Here is a 22,738-nt window from a genome sequence, read left to right as displayed (position 1 = left end):
GTGACCTCAGAGTTTGAGTCCACCTTTGTCAGTTTAAACACACACTTGAAGCCTGGACAAAGCGGGAAGCTAAGAATATATCATTTTTACAGCTTATATTAAAATGCTGATGCTGAGCTGTTCAATGCGATAGCTACTGATAGAAATTACAATTAAATACAATTAAAAATCCAGTACATTTTAAATGTTCAATAGCCATACAAGCACTGTTCTAAAGAAATAAAAACTTCATTGAATTCCCTTACATCGTTTTTATGATTTGACATTGTTTGAAAGTTTGAATTAAACATTTAGGAAATAGATTGGAAAACAATAATATTTTCGGTGTCTGGAGACCTCTAAAGAATTTAATCTGACCTTAAGCAGGATTTTTAACAGCATTTATATCCTTGACCTCTCCCCCACGCACCTCATCAATAAACCATTGACCAAGACAGTCACCCAGGAGCACCTACAATCCAAAAGACCAAACACTGCATAGGAGCATCGGCCGGTCTCTTAGCAACAGCGACGCGATCCCACCCCTTCCCCCTCTCCTACCTTATTAGACTGAAAGGGGCGGGGCCAGGAGCCAGGAGCCCAATAGGAGGGGAGCAGAGGAGGGAGTCCCGGCCGCGTCCCCGTCGCCAGGGAAACCGCCGCAGCCTGAGTTAGCGCGGGATGCCGAGCGCGGCGGAACCGGCTGCGCCGTCCGAGAACGCGGACCTGGAACCCGGCGTGGACCCGCGACTGCGACTCCTGGGGGCCTGCGTGGCCCGGAGCCTGCGGCCGGCTGCCGGGGCCTGGGAGCGCTGCGCGGGCACGGCCGAGGCGGAGCGTCTGCTCCACGCCTTACTGGGCCGCGATGCTGCCGAGGGGCCGCGGCCGCTGCTGGTGGTGCGGCCCGGGCCCGGGGGCCTGGCGCTGTGTCCGGGGCTGGACGCGGGACCCGAGTCCGGCCCGCCTCGCGCCAAGGGGCTTTTTTTCCTGCGCACCAGGGCCGAGCCGCCGGGGCCCCACAGCCTCCGCGGCGCAGTGCTTTGCGGGGACGTGCCCGCCGCGCCTCTGGAGCACCTGGCCGCGCTGTTCTCCGAGGTGAGGGTGGTGGTGACCCTGCGAGGGCTGCGGCCTGGGAGGGGGCGGGGCGGAGGGCCCATGGGCGGAGCCGGGGCCGGCGGGGCGGGGCCATGGAGAGCCTGGACTCCTGCAGAGTTGCAATCTGGAAAAGGGGATGGGTGGGGGCGAGGATGGGTGGGAACTCAGACCCGGGGGTGTCATCTGAGAGGCGAGCTGGGTAAGTCTGAGAAGGGCCAGGTCGGAGTGAGACTGAGAGGACGACCACTAGGTGCTGTCCTGGGCAGGGGTCAAGCCAAGGCAAGGGGCGTCAGAGTGAAGAGTTGCTGGGCCTGGCCCCTTTTTAAGGCTCCATATCTTAATCTCCTGTAAACTGGCACTGGGGGAGACCGGAAGTGGTGGACGAGGGGGCATTTCTTTGGCTCAGTGGGGCTGTAAACGGTGTTTACTTCTGGGGAAGAGTTAAAAGAGAGTGGTGGTTGGGTTTTGATTTTTATCTCATTTATTAGACTACCAACCATAAGCCAAAATCAGCCAGCCCTGTGCCCCGACAGATTGGGTCACCAAAGTTGGGATGTCCAGCAAGCATTTGGAGGGGTGTACCTGGGGCTCAGGGAGGAAGATGGGGAGATGTGGGATGCTTGGCGGCACCACAAGGGAAGCCTGGAGATCGCAGCAGATGGAAGGGCGCTCAGGAAAGACTCTTGGGGTTCTAGACGGTTCTGGAATGGGAGCACACTTCCCTGTAAACAGAATGTGTGTGCTTCTGGAGGCTCGATGCTCGGTTACTGCAGATCATGAAATAAGTATTTACAGAGTACTGGCTAAATAATGTTTCACGTGATAGGTGCTATGAGGAGTACCAAAGAAATAAAGACAAGACCTCACCCGTGAAATTAATCCTATATCTAAAGTACTTAAAACGAGTCTGACTAGGACGGAGGCACATTGGCCCCAATGCCACCAAGCGAGTCCTGGAGGCTCCCTGCTAAGTCAGGTGCTGGCCCTGTAGTTGCCTTATGAGAAGGCTGTGGGGAGAAGAGAACCTGTGAGCAGGGTCTGGGGCGACAGGAGGAAAGCTAGGTTTCTCGGTAGAGATGGAAGTAATCCAGCATTTAACAGCTGGAATGGTTTTACTGCTCTGCCCTGTTGAACACCATGCCTGCAGAAGTCCAAGCTTGGATGGAATCCCCTCGTGAGTGATGATGGTAGCAGCGTCCTGGGTTCAGAGGAGAGTTACCCGTGTGTTGTGAGCGCCATGCTTAGCCTCAAGGGTTGAACTGGCTCCCGAACAAAGGAGAAGAATTAGGAAAAATAGAGAGCAAGGTAACTCGCAGGCATGGGGAGCGACTGAACAAGGATTCAGAGGTGGAGCTATACCTGAAGTGTGTGGGGGGCAGCAGTCCCATCTCAGCTTTGTCATGGCCAAGGAAATGCAGTCCAGCAAGCAAAAGTCATGTTAAAGTAATTCAAACCTCAGATGTCCAAGGATTTTCACTGATGCGTTGGAAAGAGATTAGAAACAAACTGAGTGTTCGTTAGTAGGCCACTGGATGAATGAAGTGAGGTCCATCCGTAATTCAAAGGAATGACTGATATGAAACAGTCCTTAAGATAAACACATAAATACAATTCACTCTCCCAACAGCTTCTAGTGTAGAGTATGATACTGTCAACTCATACACATTATTGTGCAACAAATCCCCAGAAACCCCCCATCCTCCATGACTGAAACTCTGTAACAGTGATGGCGAACCTATGACACGCGTGTCAGAGGTGACACGCGAACTCATTTTTTTGGTTGATTTTTCTTTGTTAAATGGCATTTAAATATATAAAATAAATATCAAAAATATAAGTCTTTGTTTTACTATGGTTGCAAATATCAAAACATTTCTATATGTGACACGGCACCAGAGTTAAGTTAGGGTTTTTCAAAATGCTGACATGCTGAGCTCAGAAGGTTTGCCATCACTGCTCTATAACAACCCTCTGCCCTTTCCTCCCCACAAACCCTGGCAACCACCATTCTGCTTTGTGGTCTAGAATTTGACCACGTAAAGTGGTCTATGAGTTTGACTACTTTAGATATCGCATAGACGTGGAATATGGCACTATTTGTCTTTTTGTGACTGGCTGTTTCACTTCATATAATGTCCTCAATGTTTATCCATGTGTTAGCCCATGACAGAATTTCCTCCCTTTTTAAGGCTGAATAGTATTCCATTGTATGTATATACCGCATTTTCTTTATCAATTCATCTATGCATGGGCATTTAGGTTTCTTTTACTGCTTGGCTGTTGTGGATAATGCTGCAATTTAAGATAATTTTTAAAGGTGCAGAATTTTATGTATAGTAAGCTACCATTTCTGATAAAAAAGAGAAAGGAAGGAAGGAGAGAGGGAGATGGAGAATAGAGGCAGTAGAAGGGAGATAAGGAGAAGGAGGGGAAAAGAGGGAGGTAGAGAAGGAAGGAAGGACACTCGTTAACAGAGTAATCCACCAGGGGAACGTGGTAGCTGAGGTACCGGAGTAGGTAGAAGACTTACTTTCCACTGTAAAAGCTTTTGACCTTTTAAAATTTGCATCATGTAAATGTGTTATTTATGGAAAACTGTAAATAAAATTATTTTTAAAATACCTCCAGGCATTTACTTTTATTTTCCAAAACTTCTAACAGCAATTCTTAGGCCATTCAACCACTCTTCTCCCACCTTCTTTTATGCACCCTGAAATTGATCCCGAGCCAGCTCAGAACTCTGCTCACCCCATCCCTGAAGCCCTGTCCTTCCCCTCCCTACTCTCCTCTCTACCTGTGGATCCCCTCGTCCTTCCACCTCTCCACTCTGCGTCACTAAACCAAAAGGTCCCACCTGGCTGACAGAGTCTCCCATGCTGTGTGAGGGAAGGGGTAAGTAGGTGGGGGGGGGGGGAGGGGGGCATGAGGGGTGATGTTGACCAGAGGAGAAAGTCCTTCTCCCAGTCATTTTATTCCCTGCTGCCCGCTTATGTATCTAGAGCTCTGAAACTGGGATGCTGTTTTAAAGGTCTGTGTTTGTAGAGAGAGCATGGGGTTTGCAGTGTGATGGACCTGGGTTTGAATGCTGGCTCTGTCACAAGCAAAACTGAAACAGACTCATAGATACAGAGAACAGACTGATGGTTGCCAGAGGAGGAGTGAGCTGGGGGAAAAGATGACGGGATTAAGAAGAAAAACTGGTAGTCACAAAGTAGGCATGGGGATGTAAAGTACAGCATAGGAAATATAGTCAATAATCCTATCTAATAGAAAGGGAAAATGCAAATTGACTGTCACACTGTCACAAAGATGGCGGTGCCCACAGCAGAGGCAGGGTTTCTGTAACACAAGATGGCTGCACCCACAGTGGAGGCCGAGTTTCCATAATGAGTCTTAATGAGCAATCAGCAGGGACCTGAGGTTGTGTGGCACTGGACTGGGGCAGGGGACCTAAGGCTGCACCCCCCCCACACAGCAGGGCTTGACGGGGGACCTCAAAGCACGCCCCCTGCACCGGTGCTGGGCCGGGGTATCTCAGGCTGCACTGCCCACCCTGGCACTAGGCCAAGGGACCTCAGGCTGTGCCCCTCACCCCAGCTTCGGGGCCAGGAGACCTGAGGGTGCATTGGGGGATCTGAGGCTGCACCCCCGGCCCGGTAGGGCTTGACAAGGGTGGGGCTAGCCAGGTCTGGATCTCGCCCAATAGGGTTGGGGCTGGCTGGGGCTGGGTCTCGTGCAATTTTGAAGCGCCATGGGTAGGTGAGGACTTGACTCTGGGTCCTGCGGCGCGCCCCGGACTCTGACAGGAGGAAGATTTTCACATACATTTTACTAATTTTCTTTCATCTCTGACACTTATATTATAGAGAAAGGGCAAATATCAATATTAAAATATTTCCTCTAATTAATCCTCTTTTAATGTACATGAATTTCATGCACCGGGCCACTAGTATTGTAATAACTATAGAGGTGCCATGTGGGTACTATAAATATTGGGGGGATTGCTTTATATATGATTGTATAACCACTATGCTTTATACCTGAAACTCATACACAATTATATTGAATATAAACTATAATTGAAAAATAAAATTTATTTTTAAAAAAAGGGTACTAAGGTAAAAATAGGATGAACAGTATTGGGGAAATGTTATAATAATATGTTCTATTATTCAGCTAAATGCTTTTCCTCTTAATAGAATTTTCTGTTTTGGGTATTTCAACCTAGAGGGATATAACTAAATAGAAGGAATAAATATAAAAGATACTGATACATTAAAAACAGAGCACAACTCTGGTTCTGTCAAATTCATCAGCGTGATGTGAGCAGGTTAGCTCACCTCTGTCAGGGTCAAACTACCTTGTAGGGTTGTTATGAAATTTAGAAATACTATATTAGGACACCTGGAGCAGTGTAATCCATACAGGACATGAATTATTGACACTGCATCCCACTTGAAAGCTTCCACACTTTTCTGCCCGATCCTTGCCACCTTGCTCTGTCTAAATCCAGTTCTCGTCAGGGTACTCAGCTGTACTCCCCGCTCAGCCCTCTGCCTCTGAGCCTGGAGATGGGCTGTGTGTTCTGCTTTCCCCTTGCTGCTTCCAGACTCATGTTGAAAGCCTCCAGTTCGGATTTCATGCCATCAGATGAAGGCACCCTCTGTCCTCATTGCAGCATGATGTATTGATGGCACTGCCCTCACTTCTTCAGGATTGGGCTCCCAGTTCCTGGTGACTTGGGGAGCCAAGGTTACTCCTGTGTTAACATGTGGCTATTTCAACAGACACATGAATGATCCTTTCAATAACCTGGCCTCCTTGAACTTTCTCATCCAGTGATCTTATCCCTGCCCTGTCTTAACCATCTCTTCCCAAGACCTTGCATTACCAATAACCATCGCCTCTCTGACCACTGCTCCCGTCTTTTCAGCTCACTCCCCCCCTATTTCCCACTACTACAAGCCCATGACCTTCCAGCACCTCCAACCCATTGATCCTCCCGCCTTCCCACTGCCCTTCACCCACACCCGTGCTCTTTGCCCCCTGACCTAGCTTGAGTGCTGGGCTCCATCATTCTCATCATTCTCTTGCATAAACTCCCGACTAGCCTCTGCCTTGCTCTGTTGCACTGGTGTGGCAAAATGACAATCCTGATGAAATCCAACTCCACCTACTCCACCCCAGTACCCATAAAGCTGAATGGGGCTTGTGAAAAACCAACAGCGTCCACTTTAAACTCAGGACCTGGGATCTCTAGTCAACTTTTATGCTCCCCAGCAGACACCCCACACGTCTATTCCAATTACTTTCTTGCTCTTCTAATCACTATTGCACACTTTCTTTTTTCCCCCCCTCAAGTGTCCAAAAGCTCTTCTCTCAACCTCACTCTGTGATGCTCTTGCTTCTTTCTTGGTTTAAAAATATGGAAAACAATAAAATAAAAATTTCCACAAACTCATATCTACCTCATATGTCTGTATTCATATACCCTGCCATGCCTTCCATTGCTGCAGATGGACTGTCTGCTGCCAGCCTTTGCCAACCTTAAAACTAAAACTGCCACTTTTGCTCTGAACCCCATCCACTCTCATCTTGAGGAGGTAGCACCAACAATTCTCCTGTCTCCTGTATTCTTATTTTTCCCTCTCCACTAGATAATTCTCAACAAACAAAATCCTCATTCCTCCCACTACCTACCGTCCCATTTCTATGACCCCCTACATAGCAAAATGTCTAGAACAGCCGTGGGCAAACTACGGCCTGCGTGCCGGATCCGGCCCGTTTGAAATGAATAAAACTATTGAAAAAAAAGACCGTACCCTTTTATGTAATGATGTTTACTTTGAATTTATATTAGTTCACACAAATACTCCATCCATGCTTTTGTTCCGGCCCTCCGGTCCAGTTTAAGAACCCATTGTGGCCCTCGAGTCAAAAAGTTTGCCCACCCCTGGTCTAGAATATGAGTATTCTTGTTGTGTCTCATTCTTTTCCTGTTTTATCTCATACTCATTTATCAGGCTTTTACCCTCATACTGCTAAGGAGAGAAAGTAAAGAGCTTATCAAGCTCACCAATGACCTCCACTAGATTAGATTAAATGGGCATCTATCAGTCCTTTTCCTGCTTGACCTGTGAGCAGGATTTGGCCCAGCTCATGATGACCTTCTCTTGATGAAAGAACTTTCTTCACTTGCTTCTAGGACCCTTGTCCTCTGGTTTCCTCCTGTCGCCGTGGCCATTCCTTCTCAGTTTCCACTGAAGATAACCCCCTCTCCTTTCAACTCTTGAAAATTGAAGATCCCTAGGGCTCATTCCTTGGGCCTCTTTTCTTCTCAATTCCTTTGGGGTACTCATTTAATTTTAGAGTTTTACAAACCATCTGTGTCTGCCACCTCCAAACTTGTTACCTCCAGCCTTTTCTGCTCCTCTTAACTCTCAACTACCATATCCAACTGCTACTCAGTGTCTCCAGTGAGAAGTCCAGTAGATATATAAAATTCGAATGTGTCCAAGCACACATTCCAAACTTCCCCTGAGAACTTACACCACCTTATTCTTCCCCACATGGGTTAATGGCGGCTCCATTCCTCTTGTTGCTCAAGTCCCAAGCTTTGGAGTCATCCTCACTGCTATTCTCCCCCTTTCCCAGTCCCACAACAAATTCATTAAGAAATCACATAGGTTGAGCTTTCAAAATGTGTTTAGAATCAGAGCACTTCTTACTAATTCCTCCACTCCCCCCTGTGCCAAGCCACTGTCTTCTGTATTATAGGAATAACTTGCTGATCTTTTTCCACTTTTGCCCTCTAGGCTCAACATAGCAGCTGGAGTGATCCTAATGAAAAAATATCATGTTACTCCTTTGTTCAAAACCCTTCAATGATTTCCATTTCTCTGAGAGTAAAAATAAAAATTCTACAGGCAGGGCTGCATGTAACTTGACCCCCTTTACACCCCGCTACTCTTCTTACCTTGCTCCAGCTTCTGCACTGCTCGCTGCTGCTCATTGATCCTTTCAGGCACACTCCCACCTTAGGGCTTTTGCATTGTCTGTTCCTTCTAACCACAATATACTTGCCCCAAGAATATACATAGCACTTTCATCTCCAGTCTTTGTTCAGATGCTACCTTCTCAATGATGCCTGAACCAATCTCTCCATTTGCAATTGCATCCCCTCCATCCCACATCCCTGATCCTCCTCACCTGCTTCGCCCCCACCACCCCCCATGCAGAACTTATTGTGACTTCTCCACTAGAATATAAACTTTGTGAGGTCAATAATCTTTTCATGTTTTGTTCACTGGTATATCTTTCTAGCACCTAAAACAGTACTAACACATAGTAGATGCTCCATAGATATTCATTGAATAAGTGAATGAGTTGCTTTAAATTTCATAGAAAGTACCCATTCATTATCTTCCTATCACTCAAAGCCCTCCAAAGTCCAACCCAAACCCATCTACCACTTTCTCTTGAGACAGACATACATTCAGTTTTTCTTTGAACATCCTATATGCCAGATCCAAGGGGGGATTGTGTGTATATAAAGGGCAAATAAGATACAGTCCCTGCCTTTGAGATCTTAGAAAAATTCTTGTTTATATTCTCTCCCCTCTATTATTTCTCCTTTCTCCTCTAGGTCCAAAGAGTCCTTTCTCAACATGAATGTGAGAAGAGCTCAATTTGTGACATTTTATGCCTCGGAGCTCTCTGTTCACCTGTGACTATAATGTCTCAGCTCAGTGATTACTTTCAGACAGACCAGGCAAGGATCACCCCCTTAGAGTCCACATGTTAGATCCATGTGTTCTGTTTTATGGCCACGCAGACTTGTTGGTCACATAGAGAACCCAACCAATCATAAGTCCATGTTTCCTCTTCATTATTTACTTAACAGTTCCTAGTCACATTCCTGGATTTTCTGTTTTTCTTTATAGCTTTCCCTTTCCATTAGAGTGAGCGTTTGACTGAGTTTCCTAGGGAGATGTATTAATGACAACTTTTTAAGTTGCTAGTGATAGAAAACTCCATTTAAACTAGTTCCAAAAGTTCAAGAGCAGGAGCTCAAATGATGTCACAGGCCTTGGCCTTTCTCCTTCTGTAAACTCTCTCTTCTCCAGATTGACCCTGTCCACAGGCTCCACGTGGTAGCCTGATGGCCACTCGTAGAAAAGAGAACGCTCTCTCCCTCCAAAGTTCAGATAGGAGACTCGGCCTGACTCTCATTGGTTCAGATTTACTTACAGTCTTCACCTCTGGGTCTGCAGATGGGAACCAAAAGAAGAGGAACTATTTTGGGGTGTCAAAAATTAACTAATGTTCACCCTCCAGACAGCTTCGGAATGCTCAACTTTGCTTTATTAGTACTTTTTAAGATGCCGCCTCACCCACCGGAGACAGATGGTCATCTTCACCTGCATTTGTCCTATGCTTTGCCTCTGGCCTTTGTGACTGTTTTAATCACCTCTTATTCACCCTGTTAATTAGGTAGGGACTCCTGCCCTAGGGTGATGGGACAGGTCAAATGAGACTGACAGCAGTTTATTAGTCACCTACACTCACAGCTCACAGGAGGAGGACACCTGCCACACAGGGCCACATGGGGGTTGCCCTTGGGAACAGAGTGAACAACCAGGTGCCGGGGTTCTTGTTCCAGCATCTAGAAGGGTTCTGGAATCTGGAGAAGGCTGTGCGTAGATTAAATAGGAGTCCAGAAATTAAATATAATTTTGAAAGGCATTTGGGGGTCAGAGGAGCCTACTTTTAAAGGAAACTAAGATCTAAGTTCTCCTCTCAGGACCCCATGCTTTTTATTAACACAATTTGTCCTGAGGCGTGGCAGAGATATACACTTCAAAGGGTCAGGGTTTCCGCATACAGCGTCCATTATCAGAATGAGATTAGCCTACGGCTGTTCAGGTGTTTGGCCAATAGGAGGCAATAACATGTAGATTAAGATGCCCTGAGCTCTCTGGCAGCAAACAATCAATTTAATGTATCCTATTCATGTTTGGGGAAATGCCATCAGCCATTCCCATATTCAGCCCTGCTGTCATGCTGGAATTGGCTTCCGGCAACCAGGGGCTGTGGGAGGCAAGCTTTGTGCTATCAAGAGTGCGTGGTTCCCAGTGGCTCTGGTGGGAGGATGCAGTTGGCTTGTTTGAATAATTCCGCTGGCTGGCAGAGACCTGAAACCCACTACCTGAAGCCCTGGTCCCCTTGGTAAGGAGGACTGTTAGACCGGTGGACCTTATGTAGGACTAATAGGAAAGGAAACTTGGGGTATAGGCTGTTCAAGGCTCTCCTGATTGTATCAGGTGTCAAGGCAGTACCTAATGTTAGTTCTTAATATTAGGCCTTACAGCACAGTGGCTTGCAAAAGGGGAATATCGTTTTTTAGGCCTTTCTCAGAATAGTCTTTCTCTAAGGCCTCAGAAGTAGAAGGCCTGCCTTTCTTTCCTGTGTGCCTCTGTTTCAGGTCATGATCCCCATCTTGGTCAATGGGAAGAACCACCTGGACTGGCCCCCTGTGGTATGTCAAGACGTCCAGAGACACGCCCACAGCCTCCAGTGTGACCTCATGGTTCTCCTTGAGCAAGTGAGGGGGAAAACTTTGCTGCCTCTTCCCGTAGGCTCAGAAAACATGGAGTTTGTGGATTCTGAGGGTGAGACCGTGTAAGTGCCATCAGCCTGGGCATATGGGCCTCAGATACGGGAGATACTGGGTTATCTGAATGATTTCTTTATGACTTTTCTGTTCCTGACTCTGCACAGCTCCTTATTCTGCTGTTTGTCAACATCCTCAGACTGTGTGTTTTATGCTGATTCCCGCCCTTGCCCCAGTCCCTCAGCCTGAAGTCTTTTAAAGCTATGGCAGCATCATGGCCCTTTTCCATCCAGAATCATTCCAGGGCTGAGAGCAGCCACAGAGATGTCAGTATTTTGCTTATGGGGACAGTGTCTCATCATTGGCAAGGGCCCAGGTCCGGCCTGGGAGAGAGCCACGCACTTCCCAGCATTCACCCAGCACATGACATCATAGAACTAACTCAGACCCTCCTCCCCCAGCAGCCAGAGACTTTCCTCAGGTCCTGGGGATGTTTTCCAAAAGAAACAAATCTGGCTTTGTTAGAGTGTGGAGTCCAGGCCTCCTGTGCCTGGATGGCATCAGAACCCCGGCCTCGTCCCCTTTAAGGAGTTATAGCTGCCATTTTCATTTATTCCGTGTACCATGCCAGCTGCAAGCTTTCTTTGCTTCTGTCCCATGGGGATTTTCCTTCTTCTTTCAAGCCAGGCTGTGTATCTAAATGCTATATTTTGTTATATCCTACCCAGGATTTGTTGGTGTTTTTTTGTTTTGTGTGTTGTTTTTTTTTGTTTTTTTTTTGGGGGGGGGGTTCCGGCGGGGGGAGTGGGGAGGGAGAGAGAAGGGTGGCTCCTAACAAGGTGGAGGGAATTCCTCAAACACAGATGAGAATTTCATTTGCTGGTTCACTAAAATAAAAATACCCATGACAATTTCATTTTAAGCCATTGTTGGTAGTAGTAAGAAAGTCATCTTTTTGATGTTTTGGATTCTAATATTAAAATGTTTTGTTGGTTCAGCACAGCAACATGGATGGATGGATGGACAACCATGACTGTCATGTCTCTGAGTGCCTGACATAAAATGGCAATGGCTATGAGGCAAGGTTACATGGAACTTAGCGCAAAGCTCTGGATCCTAGTTTTTAAAACAGGCTCTGCCACCTATGGGCCAGACCACTTGGAAGCAATCATTCAATCTCTCCCAGCTTCAGTTTTCCCACTTGTAGACTGGAGATGACCTCAGCACCTGCCTCATACTCAGAGTTCTTGTGAGATGGCGGCTCTAAAGCTCTTAGGACAGCGCAGAGCACAGAATAGTGCTTAATGATGGTAGCTACTACGACCACATAAGAGAGACCTGAGATTGAGGATTGGCCAGGAATCAAAATGCAAGCTGATACCCATGATACTAGACATGCGCCTTTCAGGAGGATTGGGGGCGGGCGGGAGGGCGGGGGGTGGGGCTTATAATGAGAGCTTCCAAGTTGGATGACCTCGATCAAAGAAGATGGGCAAATCCCCAAATGCCAACTGGCCACAGGTGCCTGAGACTAATGTGTTTGTGGCAACAGGCACCTTCCTGCATGAGCTCAGATGGCCCTAATGCCAGAGTTTCCCAATGCATTACTGTCATTGTTGTGTATGTAGAGCCCATGGTTTGATCTGAAGAATAATGCAAGAGATGGCAATGTACTTTATAATGAGTTTTTGCTATTGGAAGTAATTTGCTACATATACAATTTGAAGCAATTTCCCAGTTAACCTGAAAACTTATTGTAGTTTAATAAAAATATTTCATTTTCATAATAAAAATACAAATTACCATTTTCCTGTTCCTTTTGTATTCGAACATAACATTCAGTGTATGTGTATATAATCATTACTGAGTTTATCTCCCTTTGTTCAAACTTGATAATTTCCCAAAAGGATGGGTCATATTTCAGGAAGATGAGTATCTTCCCCCTTTAATACCTTCTGTAATCACTTGTGACTATCAATGCTCAGCAAATATGAATTTGATTAAATTAAGTGAAGGTGGTTTTCTGGGATGAAAATGTGAATGATATACTCCCTTTCTTTGTCACTTGGGTCTTAAGTTCTTGGCATGAACAGTTTTCATTTAAGACTTAGTGAGAAGGAAACCAAAATATATATTTTTATTTTTAATGCCTTCTAAAGTACTCCTGGTTTGATTACTAAAAAAGATATATGAAGCAGAATGCTTGGGAGTCCCATTCTTTGCTGGGAAAGTGAGGACAAAGTGAAGTTAATTTTGGTGTTCAGATGACTGATGGTTTGCCTTGTGGAGGAGGAAGTAACCTATTTCCTCTTGATGCAGAAGTCAGAACTAAGACTAAAATGAGGACATCACAGGGAGGTAGATGTGTTCAGTGTAGAGACCCACTTTCTCCCAGGGAGGACTGATCACTGAGGAATGCACTGCTTGTCAAGTCGGGAGGCTACTGACATTAGTGGGATTCAAGCAAGGGTTGGGTGGTCATATGAATGTTTTCTGTCCAGTGTATTTCTGTAATGACAGAATTTAAAATTCTTAAACTAGCCTTCGGAGTGCTGGTGGGCCCTGTCTTGCATAATTGTGTATGCATGCATGCATAAATAAGTGTTTTGTCTGGGGAGAGGACGTGTGCTCCTAATTGAGTACCCATCAATCTATTGTCCAACAAGCGATAAGAATGCCTGGACTAGATGGAATTCCCCACCTGTTTTTAAAAAATTTGGCATTTTGTTTGCGGGCCACCTCGCCTTGTTATTTCCGATGTTTCAGGAGATTTATTGTGCCTTTCACAGCTTGGATTCCATGGATAAGTCCGTCATCTATGCCATTGAGTCTGCAGTGATCCAGTGGAGTCGCCAGGTGCAGGCGGTCCTCAACAAGGAGTCTTCCCAGCCACTCTTCCAAGGAGAAAACCCCACCCCCTGGGTGGAGTTGGAGTTCTGGAAGAGCAGGTAGGCACATGCTCAAACCTTGGCGAGCAGGTAGACTTCTTACAGAGGATGATGACCTGGGGGAGCCAGCCATGGAATCTGGTCCCACCTTCATGTGTTTCTCATCTCCCCTAGAGCAGACACCTCAGTGTCGTTTGGGTCATACAGGTTTTCTGTGCTCTGGGAGATGTACCCTTTCCTTAGGGTTCAATAGTCACCCCTTCTTTTGTGAGCTGCAGTCAGCATACCTTCTGACATTTCTTCAAAGGTTTTTTCAACCACATGTAAAATTAACTCTCCTTTATGTGTATTTTTACCTGTGTACTCCTTTCTCCTTGGGTAGTCAAGGCTATATATACACACTTTTTCTAAGAATCTGAAGAAAAAGAGGGGTTTTGACAGTTGGCTGCAGAATAGCCTCTCGTAGGTCCCAGCCAATCGTTAGCAGGCCTAGAAAGCCCATCGTCCACTGTGTGCCAGCTCCAGAGTCCCCGAAAGACCTAATTATTGCTCCTGCCGATTCCCGCTCTACCTCTCCATTTCCTTGTTCCTATTCATCATTGTGCTGATTAATCTTTTACTCAAAAGGAGACAGATGTTTGAAGCAGATGTCCCTGTCCTATTGAGTGGGGAGTGTCCATATCACATGACCAGGTATGGTGCCCTGTTGGTGCCACCATGCTGAGATGTCCCATGCTCCCGCCTGGTTTCTGTTGGGAGAAATGATTTCTGACCACTCTGCTGAACTGCCTCAGGCCCTTCTCCAGCAGCCTCACTCTGACACACCTCTCCCCCCCCCCCAAACCTCCGCTGCAAGAGCTGATGACCTCCAGCTGCCAAGCTCTGGAGCCACCAGATGTTCACAGCAGGTTCCCCTGCTGTTGCTTCTCGGAGCTGCCCCTTTGAACCATGTTCCCTGCTCAGGCGTTTGCCCTCGCTGTCCTGGGAACAGATGCCCTGGCTGCTTGGGCAGGAGCCAGCCTCTGGGGGAGCGCCCTGAGCAGCGCTGCTCTCTGTCTGTCTGGGGTTGGGTGGTCACAGTGGGACTGAGTTTCCCCTTGCTCACCTGGACTCCCCTCCTCCGTGGCGTTGCAGGTCTGAGGACCTGGAATACATTTATGATCAACTAAGGACGATAAAGGTGAGGGGCATGGCGGGGCTCCTGGACAAGCTTCAGAGCAGCTACTTCCCAGCCTTCCAAGCCATGTGCAGAGATGTCGCAGCAGGTGAGGCACAGCAAGTATTTTCCTGAAAGCGTTTACCTTGAATTGAATGTTTTATTTAGTGCCGAGCTATCTTCTCTCTCTGATTTCAGCAGCTTCAAGTCCTTACGACCCTCAACCTGACACAACCTAGTGTGACAATGCCAAATCTAGAAGCAGGACAGCAGCGACCTGTGCTGTTTGTATTTCCACCACTCTGTGACCTGGGGAACGACACCTAACCCCCCTGGGCTTTAGTGCGTGCCGTGATATCGTGCACACACTTCCTGCCCACTGTCTCGGGCTGCCATGAGGGAGTAGAGATGGAAGGGTTTTGCTGACTGTGCCACACTGTACAATGCAGTGTTGTTATCTCTCACCTCTGGGGTTCAGGCCCCTTCGCCCTGGCCCCTTGAGAAGTCTTTGTTCCATTGCTGGCTCCATTCTGCTTTTTCCATTCCTACTGTCAGAGGGACTGCAATTTCCTGGCCGTCTGAGCACCAGGCAAGATTGGCCCTTGTCAAAATTGCAGAGCCAGCAAAGTCTATAATTAGAAGCAGGTAAATTTTTTCCGGGCACTTTGCTTCTTTCCTTTCTCTTCCCAGACCTCCTCCTACCTCTTCAGTCTTGTAGGTCAGAATGTGCTTTGAAAGGTATTCGCAGTTTCACGTGATTTACACTGAATCCAAGCAGTGACTTTCAAACATCTTTTTCTCTACCAGCACTCTTTCCCTAAAGACAATTTTCTTTGTAAGTCCAAAACATAGAACTGATTAAGGCGTATTTGCTCCGTTAAAGAGGGGTGTGTCCTGTGTCTGTAATGTAGGGTGGAACCCTCATCCCACTTTCTTCTCCGCATGATGTGGGGTTTGGAAACCGCTCAGCCCCAGGAGGGAAAGTTCCAGTGGTGGAGTTTCTGACGTGCCCTGTAGCAGAGAAGAACTGGCAAAAGTAGCTAGTCTTTGAGGTCCCTCTGCGCCCTAAAATGTTACCCCGGAGTCTGCCCTGCAGCACATAGAGCTGCCTGGGAACAGGTACCACTTCAGCTGATTGCTTCACTGAGAGATTTGTGTCCCAGAGGAATCAATTGTTGTTCCCAATTTAAGTTCAATACAAATGATACAGGTGTCCCTCAAAAGGGGCTTGTGTACCACTATTGGTATGAACAATTATTGTGGGAGATATATGGACAGGCATATATAAAATGTATTAGAGGTAACTGTTCTTGGTGATAGCAGTTTTCCATATATGTTAGTGATTTGAAGTTTTCATTTTATATGATTTTATTTAGGTTAAAATGGAAGTCAACTCAGAAAACATTTGAGTGTCATACGCAGACATGAGAAATATCATAAGGGAGCTATGCAAATGATTGTAATTTGGGCTCTGAAATCAAAGAATGTGCAGTAAAGTTATATTTATGAGTTGGTTATTTTGAGCTCTAAATATATTTTTCACATTAATAGATTCAGAGACTATGATCGTTCACATTAGTCTTTGTTATAAAAGGTTTGGTTCCCCATGTCAGCTTCAAAAAGTTATTTGTAGTAGAGTATATAATGACAAAGAAAGGAAATTAGAAAAAATGCAGTTATAGTAAACACTGCTATAAAAATAAAAATCCTTGAAATATATAACTCAATTCGGATGATGGAAGGAAAGAGCTTTTGGTTAGAGGAGTTAGGTGGAGACTTGGTCAGAAATTTTGGTGGGATCTCTGAAAAATAAAAATATTTTAGAGGCATTTGATGTGTATTATTGCTATTAGATCAGGGGTTTGCATTGGCTCACTGATGGACTGAAGAGAGGAGAGGAGAGGAAATATTTCTGAATTGGTGGGTATGAATTGGACAAGAGTAGCAAATAAAGAAGGAGGACAAAAGAATATAGGGAAATGTATGGGAACAAGATTGTCTGAAGTGGAATTGATTGGACAATGGAGAACCTTGGAAAACGGGAGGCAACAGTCTCATGGAGGGGAAATAACAAGCACAATATAGACTAATAGGGAGCTCTCATCAGCCTTCTCCCAGCTCTCTTGGTGTAAGAAGTTCAGATCCTTCTCTTCCCAGGCACCAGGGCTCCAACTTGGTGGCTCTGAGCTCCAGGCAGGGAGGGTAACTCTCTCGTTCCTTCCAGCTCTGGTGGAGGCGAAGGACATCCACACGCACCTGATGCCGCTCCGCCGCCACCTGGAAGCCCTCGAGGCCGTGGAGTTCCCAGAGGTGAAGCCGCAGCTGCGGCCTCTGCTCCACGTGGTCTGTCTGATTTGGGCCACGTGCAAGTCCTACTGCTCCCCGGGGCGGCTCACTGTGCTGCTCCAGGAGGTCTGCAACCTTCTCATCCAGCAGGTTGGTCCCCCCAGGGTCCCCACGGACTCTCCCTGCGGCTGGGTGGCATGGAGTCACAGAGAAGAGTCAATGGGCATTTTTCAGGGCAGGGAAACAATTATGACCCACAGGGTTCTCCCACTCGAGTTATTTTACTAATCACAAGCCAGCAACAACGACATTTTCAGTAGTGCTACAACCCCATCTTCCTTTCCCTCTGCCCAAAGCCTGGGGTCTGCTGAAGGGCAGGGGTGGTGAACTTCAGCCTCCTAATGATCTGTGCGCACAGACTGGTATTTATTTCACTTTATTTTTTAAAATATATTTTTATTGATTTCAGAGAGGAAAGGAGAGGGAGAGAGAGAGAGATAGAAACATCAATGATGAGAGAGAATCATTGACCGGCTGCTTCCTGCACGCCCCCTACTGGGGATAGAACCCACAACCCAGACATGTGCCCTTGACCAGAATCAAACTGGGGATCCTTCAGTCCCCAGGCCAGTGCTCTATCCACTGAGCCACACCAGGCTGGGACCAGACTGATATTAAGTCAGCAGTGAAGCCCAACAGTTAGAAATGCCATCTCTGGTGCCAGACATCTCCGTGCCAAACCCTGTGTCACCACTTGTTAGCAGTGTGTACCTGGCCAAGTTGATCGTCTGCTCTGTCTCTCACTTTCCTCTTTGTGCAGTGGTAACTAGAGGACCATCTCAAAGGGTAGCGGATGACTATGAGGCTCTGATGTGAGCATGCATGGCTTACAGCATGCCCTGCACATGCTAAGAATATGGTGTCTGTGAGCTACAGAGAAGCAGCTTTTAAGACCACAAACTGTGTGCTTTACCTTTCTAGGGACCTGTGAAGCATCAACCAGGCCAGCATAAGCCCCAAGGAGTGTGTCAGTGATTAGAATGGGAAGCCTTAAGGAGGTGTGGGTGATCTTCCCCCAAAATTAGTTTCATTTCCCTCTAAGGAGCTGTGACCCTGAGGAAACAATGAATGGGTTTAAAAAAGGAGCTAATAATACCTAACATCTATTAGGCACATTGCAAGTTCCAAATTGCTGTGACCTTTATGATCCTGGTCATTTTCAGATGAACTCTGTGAGGTAGGCAGGGAGAGCCTCATTAAATTATTATTATTATTATTATTATTATTATTATTATTATTTAAAGATGTGGGCTAAAGCTCCAAGAACTTAACTAAGTCACCAAAGGTCACCGGCCAAAGACATATTGCTTGATCCCTAGACCAGCACTTTTCCGTCACTCCATGTTTGTCAGCCAGGACTCTTTTGGTTGAAAGTGTGAGGAAAGCCCACCAAAAAAGGTAATATATTGGCTCATGTACCTTGAAAGCCCAAGGTAAGTCTGGCTTCAGCCCTGGCTTACCACAAGGTCATAGTGGTGTCATCAGGACCCATTTATTTCTGCCCCGCCCGCCTCCCCCCACCCCACCAACCCCTGTGGTGAAGACCGCTGTCCAACAGCTTCAGCCTCACAGCCTTCCAAGTTCAAGTCTATTAGAGACAGGGAAATAATGATGGTTCAGAGAATTCTTGCACTCAAATTATCTCACCATAGAAAGTCAGAAAAAGTCACAAAAGAACAGGTGGGAAATAATACCTGCCCAGCCCCAGCTGGCCCCAGGAAAGACGCATGGTGTTCCCTTGTCTCTGATTGGTCACTTGCCCGTACCTAAGCCAATCGCTGACTCTTTGGCGTGAACCCCGGTCCCAATCCACCTGTGGGACTGAGGGCGGAGTCACATGTTTCCTATAGTGTGCTTCTAAAAAGTACTTGGGCTATTGTTCAGTTCAGAGTTGGAGTTGGCAGAGTTGTGGGATGTCCCACACTTGCAACCAGGCTTCGTGACACGGATGCTTGCGTTCCAGGCCTCCGATTATCTCAGCCCAGAAGACCTCCTGAAAAGCGAGGTGGAAGAAAGTCAGAGAAAACTGCAAGTGGTTGTGGACACCTTGAACTTCTTCAAGCAAGTGTTTCAGGACAGAAGGGAGGATCTCCACACTTACTTCAAGGAGAGCCAGGAAGTCAGGGCGTGGGATTTCCAGTCTTCTTTGGTGTTTGTGCGATTGGATGGCTTCCTGAGACGCCTGCTCGTGGTGCAGGTGAGTGTGCCCACCCACCTCCGGCTCCCGCCTCCATGCGGGGATCCAGAAAGCGCATAGGAAAATGACCAACACAGCACGGTGGCCAGCCTTCCTCTGGTTGGAGGAACCCACAATAAGATTCAATACATATTTGGATTGATCATTTGGATCGATCACCAGGTAGCAGTGGTTCTATTAGGAGTTTAGGCAGCTCTAATCATAGACTTATTTAGGAAGAAGGCCCAGGGAATCAGTCAGCTAATTCATTTGATTTTCAAATTGCCCATAATCTTTAAACTTTGTTAAAAAGTTCGATGTGCAAAATGCAGGTGAGCCGAACTGGATGCAGCTGGCCACTCCCACAAAGCTACTACTTTGAACTTGCCCTTCACTCTTTCACCCCCAGGGTGGCTCCAGAAACTGCATGACTAGTGAATCCCAGTGTAAAAGAAATGTGACTTTTGCCCAAAGCTGTGTCTTTGCCCAATTCTTTAAAAGTTAATGTGAATATTAGTTTAAGGCCCAGGGTGAGATAGTTTTTATCCCCAGAATTTAATATGGTTAACAGGGCTTTTTAACACTTTACAGCTCTTATATTTGCTAATTGAACTTTGAGGAAAAGACAGTGGACATAATAAAATGAAATACATGCTTATTCTAAAATTTAAGAAACCCAAGGTCAAGTTCAAGATTAGGAACAACAGCCAAAAAAACAAAAAGACTGAGAAAGAATTAAAGTCCTGTTTCCAGCTATGATTATCAGGGATTTGGGATGGTGAGGGGGGATATGTTGGGAAGAGGCTGTGATGAGTGGCACAAACTGTGGGATTATGAGGATAAGAGTATGAAATTGAATCTGTTCATTTCACTTCCAAAACATTGATTCAACACTGCCGTTCTCTAGGCATCGAGCCAGGCCCTAGGGATGCGATTATGACTGAAATACAGTTTCGCCCGTAAGAAGCCCTCAGATCAGTAGCCGTAGCACAGGAGAAGGTAGATTCATGGAGGATATCCAAGGTAGCAAGAAAGAGGAACCCCTAATGCGGCAGGGCCTGAGGAAGTAGTAAGAAGAAAAGGAAATAAAGTTTGAAACTGGACTAGGAATTTACAGGGCGGAGGTGTGGGCGGGGAGGGAGAAAGAGAAGGAAGAGCATAGAGACAGAGAAAATGTCTAAGCAAGAAAGCCAGAAGCTAGATCTTATGAAAGGCCCACCTGAAATCCTTCATTGGGACCATGGAGAGTATAAGTCACCGATATCCCGCTTTATCCTAAATGCCTCCTTTTTCTGCAACATTCCTATCACAGCTTTTGATGCACAGCCACCCTCCCCTCCCTCACAGTGTTCCTCTCACCATCCATATCTGTCCCTTTGCTGTTGTTTAGCTGAGGTGACAGACCTCCAGCTCCCACCTGCCCCAGGCCTGGCTGACCAGGTGGAGTAACTGCCTCACCGCCTGGCACACCTCCGGCCCTGCCGCAGCCCTGGGGGTGAAGCTGAGCACAGCTGGGAATGGCGTGGCTGGGGCCTCAGGCAGATGCACGCATGCCAGCGCCGCGCCTCTGCACACAGACGGCTGTTCTGACATTAGGGCCTGAGTCTGCGGGTCTGTCCAGTAAAGGCACAAGCCAGGGCCACAGTCTCCGGGAGCCACTGCCCTCACATGGCCGGCTCTCGGCTGCTTGTCCTTTCTGGACCGAGGGCGCAGATGCAGGTGGGTGAACGGCAGTTGCCCCCTGTAATCAGAGGATGACCGGAATGTCTCCATGCTGTCTTCCTGCTCCCTCCAGTCCCAGCTCTTCTGTCCTTTGCTCTGGTTTACTTCTTTGCTCTTACGGCAAAGTCTACTATTTCTTTTCTTTACGGCTTTCCTTTTATCCTTTCTTTTCCCCCTCCCTTCCCTTTCCACTTGTTTCCCTTCTCTGTTTTCCAAGCCCTCTCTTTTTGTGTTTCCTTTAGCTCCTTGTTCACCCTGAATTTCCATGATTTCCCGTGGCTGCTCCTTCCCCCTGTCGTAGCATTTCCTCTCCTCTTTCTTTTTCATCTTTGAGTCATTTGCTCAGCCCCAGCCCCTTGGCCTCTGGCTCCCCCACCTCCTCCTACTCAGCTCAGTGCAGCGGGACACAGGCTATCGATCATCTCCAAGCAGATTTCATGTAGCCCTTTAGTTAACATTCTGTGTACCTCTGTGATCGATGCCTGTTTGAAACGGGATTAATCTGCTGCTCTCCAGAAAGAATTAGCATGAACCGAGCCGTATTCATCTTGCTGTTCTAATACAGTATTGGCCACTGAGACGTGGGTAGCTGCAATTAATAAATACACTAAGCTAAGTTAATAAAATGACATCTGCGTGCTCACATCCAGAGTTATGCTGTGAAGGACTGGTTTTAATCTCCATCGTTCTCTCACATTTCCCCCTCTGATTTGTGTTGCTTATTTTTTGCACAAGAAAGTTTCATTGTGCAGATCGACTCTTCTCCTCTGCGTGCCTGTTAAAATGAAGGTGGGCTGAGCTGGTGTGTGTGTGTGTGTGTGCGTGTGTGTGTGTGTGTGTGTGTGTGTATTGCTGAGCCGTTGTCAGCAGCCTGCAGCATGTGGAGTATAATTGCATTCTCTGGATACCACCATCCTCCTCCTCACCACCACGACCGAGCTGACCTCTTAGAGAGCTAAGCCCTGAGCAGGGAAAGGGAGAGTAGAAATGTTTTGAGAGCCTATCTCATGCCAGAGCCTGCACCCTCACAATCATAAGATCAAGGTATCAGGACCCCTCCAGTAACCCAGGAGCGCAGTGAGGCATTGCCCATCGCCACACGCTCAGAGAGGTTCTGCTGGGATTCGTACTCGGGCATATGTTTCCAAGAATTGCCCTTTTATCCAACGTGGATATCTCCCAGGGGGTCCTGGAACTCTGCTTCTCTCCATCCCCACATTTTGAGGGTCCACAGTGATTCTGTGGCTTTATTCTGCCATATCCACTCCCTTCTGTCTTTGCACACTCTGTGTTCACCACATGATTGTCAGGCCGTGCTTCTAAATAAGTCATTCGGGTAAAACTAATTCACATTCCAGGGAAGGGGCGTATTGGACTTTATGATTTACTAAGGAAACCCCAAAAGTACATAAAATCTAATTTGAACAAACAGCCAAAAATCAGAGGGAAAGAGAGTCTTTCAGCTGCCTCTTAACTCCTGCCCTCACCCTGTCGTCCCGCTGGGTGCCCCAGCTCACACAACACACACCAAATGCCTGCACACTGTGTACATGTACAGTACACACACTGCACATGCAACACACGCACTGCACATCCATACATTGCACACATACATACTGCACACACAGCACATGTACACATACAGTAGACACAGCACACACAGTACACACACTGCACATACAACACACACTGCACATACATGGACTGCACACATACATACTGCACACACAGCACATGTACACACACAGTAGACACATAGCACA

At 46.9% G+C, this 22,738-nt stretch overlaps 1 protein-coding gene across 1 annotated transcript in view; it reads left to right on the top strand.

The window, feature by feature from the left end:
* Window positions 1–660: 660 nt before the first annotated feature.
* DNAH9 (dynein axonemal heavy chain 9) overlaps window positions 661–22,738 on the top strand; it is a gene marked incomplete at its 5' end in the record, with an annotated part of 338,080 nt that continues 316,002 nt past the window's right edge. Inside the window, 6 exons of the mRNA XM_081109536.1 lie at window positions 661–1,074; window positions 10,559–10,755; window positions 13,477–13,635; window positions 14,710–14,840; window positions 16,956–17,167; window positions 19,041–19,274. Coding sequence (XP_080965662.1) covers window positions 661–1,074; window positions 10,559–10,755; window positions 13,477–13,635; window positions 14,710–14,840; window positions 16,956–17,167; window positions 19,041–19,274 — 1,347 coding nt within the window. The remainder of the gene's footprint in view (window positions 1,075–10,558; window positions 10,756–13,476; window positions 13,636–14,709; window positions 14,841–16,955; window positions 17,168–19,040; window positions 19,275–22,738) is intronic.

This window comes from Myotis nattereri (assembly GCF_964212035.1).
Source record: "Myotis nattereri genome assembly, chromosome: 16".
Classification (NCBI taxonomy): domain Eukaryota; kingdom Metazoa; phylum Chordata; class Mammalia; order Chiroptera; family Vespertilionidae; genus Myotis; species Myotis nattereri.
Note: the sequence above shows the minus strand (reverse complement) of the source record. Positions and strands in the feature narration are given on the sequence as shown.